The sequence below is a fragment of the Octopus bimaculoides genome, chromosome 29 (genome assembly GCF_046866305.1).
Source record: "Octopus bimaculoides isolate indiv1 chromosome 29, ASM4686630v1, whole genome shotgun sequence".
Taxonomy (NCBI): domain Eukaryota; kingdom Metazoa; phylum Mollusca; class Cephalopoda; order Octopoda; family Octopodidae; genus Octopus; species Octopus bimaculoides.
In genome coordinates this window covers 4,907,921-4,922,006 of record NC_142956.1, presented here as the reverse complement: position 1 = coordinate 4,922,006, position 14,086 = coordinate 4,907,921, and the positions used below count along the sequence as shown (strand labels likewise).

The following is a 14,086-nucleotide window of genomic DNA, read 5'->3' as shown; positions in this document are numbered from 1 at the left end:
ACAAAGTAGCATATTCCCTAATGAGCAAAAGGGATGTAAACGTGGATCTTATGGTTGTAAAGATCAGCTACTCATCAATAGGATGATCTTAGAAGATTGTCACAAGCGACACAAAAACTTGTCAATAGCCTGGATAGACTATAAAAAGGCTTTTGATAGCCTACCACATAGCTGGATTAGGAAATGTCTGGAAATGTATAAAATAGCTCCTACTCTGCGAAACTATTTATCTGTAAGTATGAGATCATGGAGAACCACACTGATGTTGAACAATGACAATGAATCTCTAAATGCTGGAGATGTTAGAATTTCATGTGGTATTTTCCAGGGTGACTCACTATCACCACTCCTCTTCTGTCTAGCCCTAATACCGCTCTCAAAATTGCTCAATGATGCACAGTATGGTTATAAAATATTTGATAAAAATATAAATCATCTCATTTACATGGATGATTTAAAGCTCTTTGCAAAAAAATGACCAACAACTCAAAGGCCTACTAGCGATTGTTAAACAATTCAGTGACGATATCAGGATGCAATTTGGCCTTGATAAATGTGCAAAAGCTACCTTCATCAAAGGAAAAATGACAAATACATCTAATGTGAACCTTGACCAGCAAAATGTCATAAAAGAGTTAGAACCAGCGGAGAGCTACAAATACCTAGGGGTAATTGAAGGGGACAATATCAAGCACTCAGTTATGAGGGAAAGGATCAGAAGAGAATGTTATCGCAGTTTGAGAGCAATACTGAAGACAGAGCTGAACGCGAGAAACAGGATCGAAGCGACCAATGCTCTAGCCAGACCAGTCGTGACGTACAGTTTCAACATCGTTAACTGGTCAATTACTGAAATATGTAATGTTGACAGAAAAATACGAAAACTGTTGACAATGCATAGAATGCACCACCCTAAGGCAGATATAGAGCGTCTTTATCTGCAAAGAAAAGAGGGAGGTCGAGGACTTCTACAGCTGGCATTATCAATGAAGGTAGCCACAATTGGCCTAGACACCTATCTGAAAAACTCTGAGGACTGGATGCTAAAACTTGTCTTAAAATATAAAAGCAAGAAAGCATCTTACTCAGTAACAAAACAGGCAAAGGAATATCTAAGTGAATTCCAATTGCAACAAATTCAAGAATTAGACGAACTAGAAACACCTACAGAAAAAGCTAAGCGCTTGAAAACCCGTGCTAAAATTGCTGCCTTAGCTATTATGACTGAAAAATGGCATGGAAAACCTCTCAATGGCAAATACCCAAAGAGAGCGAATAATGCAGATATTGACTAAGCCCTTACCCACCAATGGTTAATGGCTTCTGGCTTGAAATCAGAAACAGAGGGGTTTATCATAGCAGCCCAAGATCAATGCCTACCTACAAAGAACTACCAGGCCAACATATTAAAGAAGGGCAGCTCCTCATTATGTCGTATATGCAAACAACAAAATGAGACCATCGATCATGTTGTCTCCATGTGCAGTCTGCTTGCGCCTACAGAGTATCTCAACAGGCATGATAGAGCTGCACAATATATTCACTGGGTAATATGCAAAAACCTGGACTTGCCCCATGATAAAAACTGGTGGGAACACAAACCACCCCCAGTACTTGAAAATGATCAGATTGCACTCCTCTGGAACTTCACCATTCAAACTGACAGAAAGATAGACGCAAATAGGCCAGACATCATACTGAAAGACTTCAGACAAAAATCATGCCTCCTCATTGATATGACTGTCCCAATCGATATAAACGTATCTGTCAAGACCTACCAAAAACTGAGCAAATATAAAGATCTTGAAATAGAAATTAGCAAAATGTGGAATCTGAAGACGAAAACAATACCTATTGTCATATGTGCCCTGGGAATGACAGCGAAACGGGCTGATTACTAACTAGCCCAGATACCAGGAAACCCCAAAATGGCTGAAGTTCAAAAGATAGCGCTCATGGGAACTGCCCATATCCTACGTAAAATACTGTCTATGTGATCTCAAATTTTAAAGCAAACACATACTTTTCTTATGGTTTCTTAAACATTCACTTGAACAAAACTGTACAAATCCAGATATATGGTACCCTAGGCATAACACCTTCATGAACTTCTAACTTGTTGTCTCTTGAGGTCTCTGGGTGAGACTTGGATCCAACTTGTACAAATGCAAAACAAAAGTCAAACATAAAATAATAATAATAATAATAATAATAATAATAATAATAATAATAATAATAATAATAATAATACTACTAATAATAATAATAATAATAATAATAAGAAGAAGAAGAAGAAGAAGAAGAAGAAGAAGGAGGAATATGTTTAAAAATCAGTGTATATATCATCTATTTCTAAATACACAACTACAAGGAATATTTAAAGATGTTATTTACGACGTTGAGGGTTCCAGTTGATCTGATAAACGGAACAGCCTGCTTGTGAAATTAACGAGCAAGTGCTGAGCACTCCACAGACACGTGTATCCTTAACGTAGTTCTCTGGGGAGATTCAGCATGACACAGTTTGAATTACAGGCACAACAGAAAGAGGAAGTAAGAGTGAGAGAAAGTTGTGGTGGAAGAGTACAGCAGGGTTCGCCAAAATCCGCTGCCGGAGCCACGTGGACCTTTAGATGTTTTCGCTCAATAAACACTCACAACGCCCGGTCTAGGAATCGAAACCGCGATCCTATGACCGCGAGTCCGCTGCCCTAACTACTGGACCATTGTGCCTCCACAAGCGGTAACACCACACATAAAATACGCACCGAATTACACACACATGTTAATACACTCGTATGCATTCATCCTTACACAGAGACATACACATGCATGCGCTAAATGTTTCCTCTCAAGTATCACACCTTCATATATCCCAAATCTCGGATATAACACTCTTACCTCGTTTCAACAGAATAAGGTTTCAAACGCCTGAGGCTTTGCAACCTATTATCCATATTCCTCTCTACCATCGCTTGTGACCACATCTTCCGCCATCGCCCACGCCTCATTTAAGCATAAAGCGGTTGACGTATCGGCGTCGCCCGGCCACAAGCGATAAACCTCATTGAGCCCCTCCAGCCTACGCAACACGAGCAACATTATGACCTCTACAGCTATCTGTGGAGGTCATTCGGGGTCCTATGTGCAGGACAAAGTTGCTCATATATGGTGCTTTTCCAAAACCTTCTCTACCTCTCCGCTTCTGTAGAACAAGACCAATTATTCTTCTTCCTCCGGCGACAAGGTAGCCACTTCCACCCTTGGCGGCATAAATTCCACTGATGGGACTTCTTCCGTCGGTGGGCATTGTGCCACCGACGGAGCTTCGGGACACGCCGGCGGTGCAAAATCAACCAATGAGTGTCCCGTTCGTTTTTTTCCTTCATCTTTTTTTAGGCCATGGGTAAAGGGGTGTCTTGCGCCTTAACCGGAAGGTCCTCCTCCTCCCCTGCAGCGTTCGAATCCTTCGGTGAGCAACCACTGCTGCTCACCTTCTTTCGTTTTCTCCCTTTTTTGAGGAAGTTTCCATCTCCTCGACTTGCTCTGTTTCTCCCTCCAATGGGGGAGCATAAGGCACCTTTTGGATTAATTGCTCCAGGGCCTTACCTCGGCCCAAGAAGCAGTTCTTTTTGATATGGCCTCGTTCCAGGTAAAAGTGACACTTGCTGGGGGCGTCCCTGAAGAATCACCGGATACCTGGAACCGGCCATTCTTAAAAAATATTGCACAACCAGATCTTTGTCTGATTGGATCCATAGGGTCAAAACAGCTCTGGACCCGACCTAATCAGCTACAGGCAACATGTTAATGTTCAAGAGCCTGGCGTGGCTACCACCGTGACCCCAGCTGATAGTATCCTCGATCCACTCTTGTTTTATTCCGAGTGGCAGCCCGCAAACCCAGGCTCTCATCAATTTCCTCCCACAATACGTGGGAAGAAACAATATTTCTTCGATCTTTACGGGCTCACTCGCGAAATTGCTATCTTCTTCAGGGGTGTCAAATAGCAACCACACCGTCGCATATTTTACACAACTGGAAATGAACTTTATCGTTGGCATAAACTTCGCCAACTCTTCCTCAATGTCTATCTTATTGAAGAGGGCGATGGTGTCGAGCGACTTGGAGTATGTCCTCAACACCATAGTACTCTTTTCGAAGTATTGTAACTACTGTTTGGGGGGGGGGGGGCAATTTCCCACTCCAAAACATTGTCTTTGTTCATTGCCATCTTTTTTATAAATAAAATGTTCAAAAACAGTTCACAATAAAATCCAAAAAGGAAGGAAGAAAAGGAAGAAGTCAAAAGAAGTCCAAAAAGGAAGGAAGAAAGGAAGAATTCAAAAGAAAGTTTCAACAAAAAAGGGAGAAAAAAGAAAACAGTTCAATAAAGAATGTCACAAGGAAGATAGCAGAAGAACAAAAACCTACAGTTCAAAATACAGCAAAACATACTCCAGGCCCAATCGGTACTCCACTTGAACCCGGAACGCCACACAGTTTTCACGAAAATTAGTAAAAAGAAGTTGTAATAACTTCTAAATGTTCACAATTTTTAACGCAAAACTATTCACCAAAGGGAACAGATTTTCGGACGCGAAATACGCCCTCACAATTAAGTGAGAAAAAATATTCACTTAAAATGAACAAATTTTGCCCCAAAAACAACAGTTCTCAAAACTGAGTCACTTAGCGCGACTATAGGCAGACAAATGTCCGGGACCCAGTGGGGACTTCTTATTTGAACAAAGAAAAAAATATCAAACAAGAAAATCCCACTAAATCCCTCCCACCAAAAAAAAAAAAAAAACAGATGCCTACCTTACAATCATGTCTTCATAATGTTTTCACTTCAAGACACACTCGAAAGCACGTCTTGACAACGTTCAATATGGAAGCAACCAACTCGTGCATGCGCAGTAAGCAAGCTGCTTACGACTCAACCACTCCTACGTCTAATAAAAATGCTGATTTGCTTGTTTATAGTGCTGATGACTATGATATTTATGATGATGCTGGTGGTGGTGTTCCTGCTGGTGATGATGATGATGGCTTTAAAGATTGTGCGTCTGATGGAGGTATTTCATGGTAAAGAATGGTGTTGATAATGAAGAAATTTGACGATGTTGATGATTGAGGAGGATAACAATGAAGACAGCAATGATGACAGTGATGAAAACAAGGACGAAGATAATGATGTTGGCGGCAGCAGAGTTGATTTCAATATTAGGTGTATTGGGTGAATAGGGAAACTAGCAAATGATAGTGAAAGTAGAAAGTATCGAGAAAGCATGTAAAAGAGAAACTGAAAAGAACAACAGAAAAGAGGGTAACAGAGAAGAACAACAATAACAACATTAACAACAACAGCAACAACAACGACTAAAGCAACAACTAAAACAACTGTAAAAACAATATCAACAACAAGAAGGAAAGAATAAGTTTCAGAGTTAGTGAATGAATAATGTTCTTCTAAATGTACAACTATAAGGTGTACTCAAAGATGTTGCTTAGTATTGGCCTGGAAGTAAACACCATATACACTGTACACACACAAAACACAGTAAATACCGTACACACAGAAAACGAAGTAAGCACAGTACACAGAGTAAACACCGTACACACAGCAAGCAAAGGAGCCCAGTACACACTGTAGGAAGAATACACGCAGCAAACATAGTTCATACAGTAAACGCCGTCAAATAGAAAGCACAGGACACACAGGATACACCGTACACACAGAAAACAATATAAACACAGTAAACACCGTACACACAGAAAACACAGTAAACAAAGTACACACAATAAACACCGTATCCACAAAATAACACACGCACATCTTAATCCACTCGCATACATACACAATGAAAAGGAAGCTGACCAAAAAAGACAGTGTAGACAATGAAATACGTATAGAAAATATTGCATAGATTTTGAGAAGTGCTTTGAAGGTCTTTTAATGATGACGAGAGAACCAAACGCACTGGAGTTCGTTGTAGGTTATAAATAACATAGCCACTTGCTTATCGGAAAATTTGGTAGTTCGATATTTTAAATTAATTTTTTTAATGTATCAACATATACATATTTATACTCCGCTGAAATTAAGAAATCAACACTTAAATAAATGAAAACCCCTGAAATCTATCACTGTATAGAAACACGCACATACACACAAACACACACGCAACGAGTCGCATATCTGTGTATGTACTAAAGTACATACATAGTGCATGCACCTATGTATTAGACGCTATGTATTTACATAAGTACATACATAGTGTCTACGTGCATAGGTAAACCATGGTGCGTATATACACATGCAGATGCGTTTCCATTCCTATGAAAACGAAAGTGAACAAAGCGAAATACTTATAGAAAATGTTGCATAGAATCTGATAAGTGTTTTGAACGTCTTTAAGTGATAGCAGGTAATTGAAAAGTGCCATAGCTCGTTGTAGGATATAAATCATATAACCTCTGACTTGTCGGAAGTTGTATATGGTCAATGTTTTGTACTTTTCGAAGTATCATACATAAAAGTTATCTCAGCTCCGGTGAAGTAAAGATTTAACTTGTAAATATAGGAAAACCTCGACTTCCAACACCGTACACATATATACACATACACACACACAAACACACGCACACACATACACATACACACACATATCTATATATGGATTCATGTATGTTTGAAGATAATGAAACCAAATTGTCATCATCTAAAGCCACTCACCCAATTAGCATTTCTGCCAAGCGAGGTGAGAATGTGTTCAACCATTTTTTAGTAATTTTCCAATACACAGATACACAAAGAAGAGTTATTAAAAATATCCTGTTTTCGCTTACGCACGCAAGGTGAGTGCGATGACAACTACAGTAACAACAACGATAACAATTCAAATGTGTTTCAAAATTAGTGTAAGAATAACTCCGTCTTAAATATACAACTATAATTTTATTTTCTGTTGATCGAGAAGCAAACACTGTAGAGGGTTTAAATACGGTATCACACACACGCTTGTTTATATACTGGCATACACTCATCCATATATAGTCATACACATGAATGCACTAAATGTTTCCTCTCCAGCATCACACTCTCGTATATTCTAAATCTCAGAAATAAGACCACAATCTCATTCACGTATCCAGACACAATAAAACACATCTTTAGAAAGACGGTTGGAGGAGTTAAAAAATAGAGAAGGGAGATATTACAGATTTAGAAATATATAGTTTATGAAATACTATAAAGAAGACTAATCTAACTTACAGACTTGTTAATCTGGGCAAATGTCGGAAGACTTCTGCTTTGACAACCTTGATATTATTACCTTGCAAATACCTGGAACATAAAATTGAGTTACGGAGAAATTTAATGCAACAAATATGTGACACAGTAAAGAATAATATGACCAAAAAAATGGTTTATGGACGGAGAAGAAAAAGAAGAAGAAGAAGAAGAAGAAGAAGAAGAAGAAGAAGAAGAAGAAGAAGAAGAAGAAGAAGAAGAAGAAGTAGGCAACTACTAAAAATGCAACAACAGAAACAATAAAAACAAGGTTTCAAAATTAGTGTATCACTAATCCATTCCTAAGTCTACATCTAGAAGTGTTAGTCAAGGGTGTTATTTAGTGTTTATGTATAGACAAGTACATTCAGAAACCATAAATACATCTTTAGAGACCAACATCTTTAGAGAAAACTAAACGGAAAAGAAGATCAAGAAGAAAGCGAAGAAGAAAAGGGGGAAGAAGAAATATAAGAAGAAGAAGAAGAAGAAGAAGAAGAAGAAGAAGAAGAAGAACAAGAAGAAAAAAAAAGAAGAAAGAAGAAGAAGAAGAAGAAGAAGAAGAAGAAGAAGAAGAAGGTCAAAGGATAGAAGGGCATGCAGGAAAAGATGAAAAACGTTGCTTACCAAAAAGATACCTAATGAGAAGTAGAACAAGAGGAAGAAGAAGAAGAAGAAGGAGAAGAAAAAGAAGAAGAAAAAGAAGACGACAACGACGACGACGACGACGAAGAAGAAGAAGAATACGAGGAAAAAGAAGAAGAAGAAGAAGAAGAAGAAGAAGAAGAAGAAGAAGAAGAAGAAGAAGAAGGTCAAAGGATAGAAGGGCATGCAGGAAAAGATGAAAAACGTTGCTTACCAAAAAGATACCTAATGAGAAGAAGAACAAGAGGAAAAAGAAGAAGAAGAAGAAGAAGAAGAAGAAGAAGGTCAAAGGATAGAAGGGCATGCAGGAAAAGATGAAAAACGTTGCTTACCAAAAAGATACCTAATGAGAAGAAGAACAAGAGGAAAAAGAAGAAGAAGAAGAAGAAGAAGAAGAAGAAGAAGAAGAAGAAGAAGAAGAAGAAGAAAAAGAAGAAGAAAAAGAAGACGACGACGACGACGAAGAAGAAGAAGAAGAAGAAGAAGAAGAATAAGAAGAAGAAGAAGAAGAAGAAGAAAAATACGAAGAAAAATACGAAGAAAAAAAGAAGACGAAGAAAAAGAAGAAAAAGTAGAAGAAGAAGAAGAAGAAGAAGAAGAAGAAGAAGAAGAAGAAGAAGAAGAACCAGAAGTAAAAGAAGAAGAAGAAGAAGAAGAACAAGAAGAAGAAGAAAAAGAACAAGAACAAGAACAAGAACAAGAAGAACAACTACAAAAAAGGTAACAACAGAAACAAGTAAAAAGAAGGTTTCAAAATTAGTGTATCACTAATCCATTCCTAAGTCTACAACTAGAAGTGTTAGTCAAGGGTGTTATTTAGTGTTTATGTATAGACAATTACCGTAGAAGATATACATACCGTATTACACACGCGTTATACTATATTGGGATATACACATGCATACACAAAGTCATGCACATAAATGTACTTCTATATGAAATAGCCCTTATATATTAAATATAGCGACGCTCACATTCATACACATTCAGAAACCATAAAATACATCTTTAGAAACGCGGCAGTGGGAGCGTAATATGATCGATGCGAAGATATTACATATTTAGAATTATATCGTCAATGAAATACTATAACAGAAGACCGATTTAACTTACAGATATGTTAAACTGGACAAATGTCGGAAGGCTCCTTCTGCGATATTTTTGATATTGTTTCCGTACAAATACCTGGAAACATAAAATTCATTTAAATACATTTATGAAACAGATTTGTGACAGAATACTAAATAGTAAGAGTAAAGAATTACTAGATGGATGAGATGAAAAGTGGATTACAACTATGATTATGTTGATGATGATGATAGTGTTAACGTTAGGTGGCGAGTAGTGACGAATATAAACAAGAAACAAAGGAGAGGAATATATGGTGGTTGTGTTAATGACGAAGATGTTATTGGTGCTAATGTTGGGGTTGATGTGGTTAATGTTGATTATTCTGATAATGATGGGGATTTGCATGTTTATAGTGATGATGAACATGATATTGATGCTGATGATGTTGGTAGTGAAGTTTCTGTTGTCGGTGATGATGATAATGATGGTGATATCGATTGTGGAAATGAAGAAGAACAAAAGACAAACAAGAAAATGAAGAAGAATCGGAAGACGAGAGGAAGAATTTCAAACAAAGATGACGGTAATGTAGATACATTATTTGAAAAAGAAAGAAAAGAGTAAAACGGAGAAGATGGGAAAGAAGTAGAAGGAAAAGAAGACGAAGAATAAGATGATGATGATGATGATGATGATGATGATGATGACGACGAAGTGGAAGTAGATGAGAGACAAGGCATAGAAATAGAAATATAATAATAATAATAATAATAATAATAATAATAATAATAATTTCTATAATATGATGATGTTGGTAGTGAAGAAGACGTAGAAGAAAAAGTTGATGATGATGATGGAGTTGATGATGGTGATGATGATGATGATAATAATTATAATAATAATAATAATAATTATAATAATTATAATAATAAGATGAAGAAGAAGAAGAAGAAGAAGAATAAGTAGAAGAAAAAATTAGTGTATGAATAATCTACTTCTAAATATACAAGGTTTCAATATTAGTGTATCACTAATCCATTCCTAAGTCTGCATCTAGAAGTGTTAGTCAAGGGTGTTATTTAGTGTTTATGTATAGACAAGTACATTCAGAAACAATAAATTACATATTTGGAAACACAGGTGTGGGAGCGTAAAATGATCGATGCGAAGATATTACATATTTAGAATTATATCTAGAATTATATTTAGTGTTTATACATAGACAAGCGTCGTAGAGGATATACATACCGTATTTCACACGCGTTTTACTATATTGGGATATACACATGCATACACAAAGTCACGCACATCCATGCACTTATTTATGAAATAGCCCTTATATATTAAATATAGCGACACTCACATTCATACACATTCAGAAACCATAAAATACATTTTAGAAACGCGGGTGTGGGAGCGTAATATGATCGATTCGAAGATATTGCATATTTAGAAATATATCGTCAATGAAATACTATATCAGAAGACCGATTTAACTTACAGATGTGTTAAACTGGACAAATGTCGGAAGGCTCCTTCTGTGATATTTTTGATATTGTTTCTCTGCAAATCCCTGGAACATAAAGTTCAGATAAGTACATTTATGAAACAGATTTGTGACAGAATATTAAATAGTAAGAGTAAATAATTAGATGATGGATGAGATGAAAAGTGGATTACAACTATGATTATGCTGATGATGATGATAGTGTTAACGTTAGGTGGCGAGTAGTGACGAAGGTAACCATGAAACAAAGGAGAGGAATATATGGTGGTTGTGTTAATGACGAAGATGTTATTGGTGCTAATGTTGCGGTTGATGTTGTTAATGTTGATTATTCTGATAATGATGGGGATTTTCATGTTTATAGTGATGATGAACATGATATTGATGTTGATGATGTTGGTAGTGAAGTTTCTGTTGTCGGTGATGATGATAATGATGGTGATAACGAATGTGGAAATGAAGAAAAACAAAAGACAAACAAGAAAATGAAGAAGAATCAGAAGACGAGAGGAATAATTTCAAACAAAGATGACGGTAATGTAGAAACATTAGTTGAAAAAGAAAGAAAAGAGTAAAACGGAGAAGATGGGAAAGAAGTAGAAGGAGAAGAAGACGAAGAAGAAAAAGGATGATGATTGATGATGATGATGATGATGATGATGATGATGATGATGATGACGAAGCGGAAGTAGATTACAAAAAAAGCGAAGAAATAGAAATAGAATAATAATAATAACAATAATAATAATAATAATAATAAGAAGAAGAAGAAGAAGAAGAAGAAAATGAAAAACAAACACTAAAGAAGAAGTTATGGAAGAAGAAGAAGAAAAGGAAGAAGAATAAGAATAAAAAGAAGAACAAAAAGAAGTAGAAGAAGAGGAAGAAGAAAAAGAAGAAGAAAGAGAAGAAGAAGAAAAAGACGAATAAAAAGAAAAAGGAGGAGAAGAAGAAGAAGAAGAAGAAGAAGAAGAAGAAGAAAGAAGACGAAGAAGAAGAGGACGACGAAGAAGAAGAAGAAGAAGAAAGAGAAGATTAAGACTAAAAAGTAGAAGAATAAAAAGAAAAAGAAGAAGAAGAAGAAGATATAGAAGAAGAAGAAGAAGAAGAAGAAGAAGAAGAAGAAGAAGAAGAAGAAGAAGAAGAAGAAGAAGAAGAAGAAGGCAACTACTAAAAAGGCAACAACAAACACAACTAAAAACAAGGTTTCAAAATTAGTGTATCACTAATCCATTCCTAAGTCTACATCTAGAAGTGTTAGTCAAGGGTGTTATTTAGTGTTTATGTATAGACAAGTACATTCAGAAACAATAAATTACATATTTGGAAACACAGGTGTGGGAGCGTAAAATGATCGATGCGAAGATATTACATATTTAGAATTATATCTAGAATTATATTTAGTGTTTATACATAGACAAGCGTCGTAGAGGATATACATACCGTATTTCACACGCGTTTTACTATATTGGGATATACACATGCATACACAAAGTCACGCACATCCATGCACTTATTTATGAAATAGCCCTTATATATTAAATATAGCGACACTCACATTCATACACATTCAGAAACCATAAAACACATTTTAGAAACGCGGGTGTGGGAGCGTAATATGATCGATTCGAAGATATTGCATATTTAGAAATATATCATCAATGAAATACTATAACAGAAGACCGATTTTAGTTACAGATATGTTAAACTGGACAAATGTTGGAAGACTCCTACTGCGATATTTTTTATATTGTTCCAGTGCAAATACCTGGAAACATAAAATTCAGTTAAATACATTTATGAAACAGATTTGTGACAGAATACTAAATAGTAAGAGTAAAGAATTACAAGATGGATGAGATGAAAAGTGGATTACAACTATGATTATGCTGATGATGATGATGATAGTGTTAACGTTAGGTGGCGAGTAGTGACGAATATAACCAAGAAACAAAGGAGAGGAATATATGGTGGTTGTGTTAATGACGAAGATGTTATTGGTGCTAATGTTGGGGTTGATGTTGTTAATGTTGATTATTCTGATAATGATGGGGATTTGCATGTTTATAGTGATGATGAACATGATATTGATGTTGATGATTTGGTAGTGAAGATTCTGTTGTCGGTGATGATGATAATGATGCTGATATCGATTGTGGAAATGAAGAAAAGCAAAAGAGAAACAAGAAAATGAAGAAGAATCGGAAGACGAGAGGAAGAATTTCAAACAAAGATGACGGTAATGTAGAAACATTAGTTGAAAAATAAAAAAAAGAGTAAAACGGAGAAGATGGGAAAGAAGTAGAAGGAGAAGAAGACGAAGAAGAAAAGAAGAAAAACAAGAAGAAGAAAAGGGATGAGAAGTGGAAGTAGAAGATGAAGAAGAAGAACAACAACAAAGAGAAGAAGAAGAAAAAAGAAGAAGAAGAAAAAGGAGAAGAAGAAGAAGAAGAAAAAGAAGAAGAAGAAAACGAAGAAAATGAAGAAGAAGAATAATAAGAAGAAGGCGGAGGAGGAGAAGGAAGAGGAGGAGGATGGGGGAGAAGAAAAAGAAGTAGAAGAAGAAGAAGAAGGAGAAGTACAAGATGAAGAAGAAGAAGAAGAAGAAGAAGAAGAAGAAGAAGAAGAAGATGAAGAAAGAGAAGAAGAAGAAGAAGAAGAAGAAGAAGAAGAAAGAGAAGAATAAGAAGAATAAGAACAAGAACAAGAAATAGAAGAAGAAGAAGAAGAAGAAGGATAGAAGGACATGCAGGAAAAGATGAAAAACGTTGCTTAACAAAAAGATACCTAATGAGAAGAAGAAGAACAAGAGGAAAAAGAAGAAGAAGAAGAAGAAGAAGAAGAAGAAGAAGAAAATGACGAAAAATAAGAAGACGACGACGACGACGACGAAGGAGAAGAAGAAGAAGAAGAAGAGGAAGAAGAATAAGAAGAAGAAGAAGAAGAAGAAGAAGAAGAAGAAGAAGAATCAGTGTATGAATAATCTATTTCTAAATATACAATTACAAGTGATATTGAATGTTGTTAATTAGAATCGATCTAGTGGTAATCACCGTACATATTATGCACATCGTATTACAATCGTATGTGAATGCACGACTTCTCATACAGACGCATGTGTATGCATGTACAGAAAATTTTCCTTTCACGTCACCCAGTTTCCTATATGCCATATGTTATAGTCTAACTCTTTCCTATATGCCATATATTATAGTCACACACTTTCCTATATGACATATATTATACTCTTTAACAGGCTTTTACAAATAATGACAAACTGGTGGAGGATCATATAATCAAGTAAAGGATATAAAAATATAGCATCAATGATATACTATAAATGAAGACTGATTCAACTTACAGAGTTTTTAAACTGGACAGGTTTTGGAATGTTTCAGCTTTGATTTCATGGAGACCATTATAACCCAAATTCCTGGAACATAAAATTGACATAAAATGAACTTTTATGGGACAGATTTGTGGCATCATATGACATATTTCGAGTAAGGACTTAGACTATAGAAGACACCAAGAGTTGATTACTGTTCTGCTGAAGCTGATAA

The 14,086-nt window shown here is 36.0% G+C and overlaps 1 protein-coding gene across 13 annotated transcripts in view; it reads right to left on the bottom strand.

Annotated features, from left to right (window-relative positions):
• LOC106875668 (adhesion G protein-coupled receptor G6) overlaps positions 1-14,086 on the bottom strand; it is a 123,258-nt gene that overhangs the window by 77,941 nt on the left and 31,231 nt on the right. For 4 of the 13 annotated variants that reach the window (XM_089345318.1, XM_089345320.1, XM_089345332.1 and 1 more), the window contains 4 exons: positions 13,885-13,956; positions 10,518-10,589; positions 9,059-9,130; positions 7,283-7,354 (listed from right to left, as the gene is read on the bottom strand). In XM_089345318.1, the coding sequence (XP_089201444.1) occupies positions 7,283-7,354; positions 9,059-9,130; positions 10,518-10,589; positions 13,885-13,956 (288 nt within the window). Of the gene's footprint in view, positions 1-7,282; positions 7,355-9,058; positions 9,131-10,517; positions 10,590-12,219; positions 12,287-13,884; positions 13,957-14,086 lie in introns of those variants that run through there. The other 9 variants (XM_089345322.1, XM_089345329.1, XM_089345323.1 and 6 more) reach the window with 7 other exon arrangements.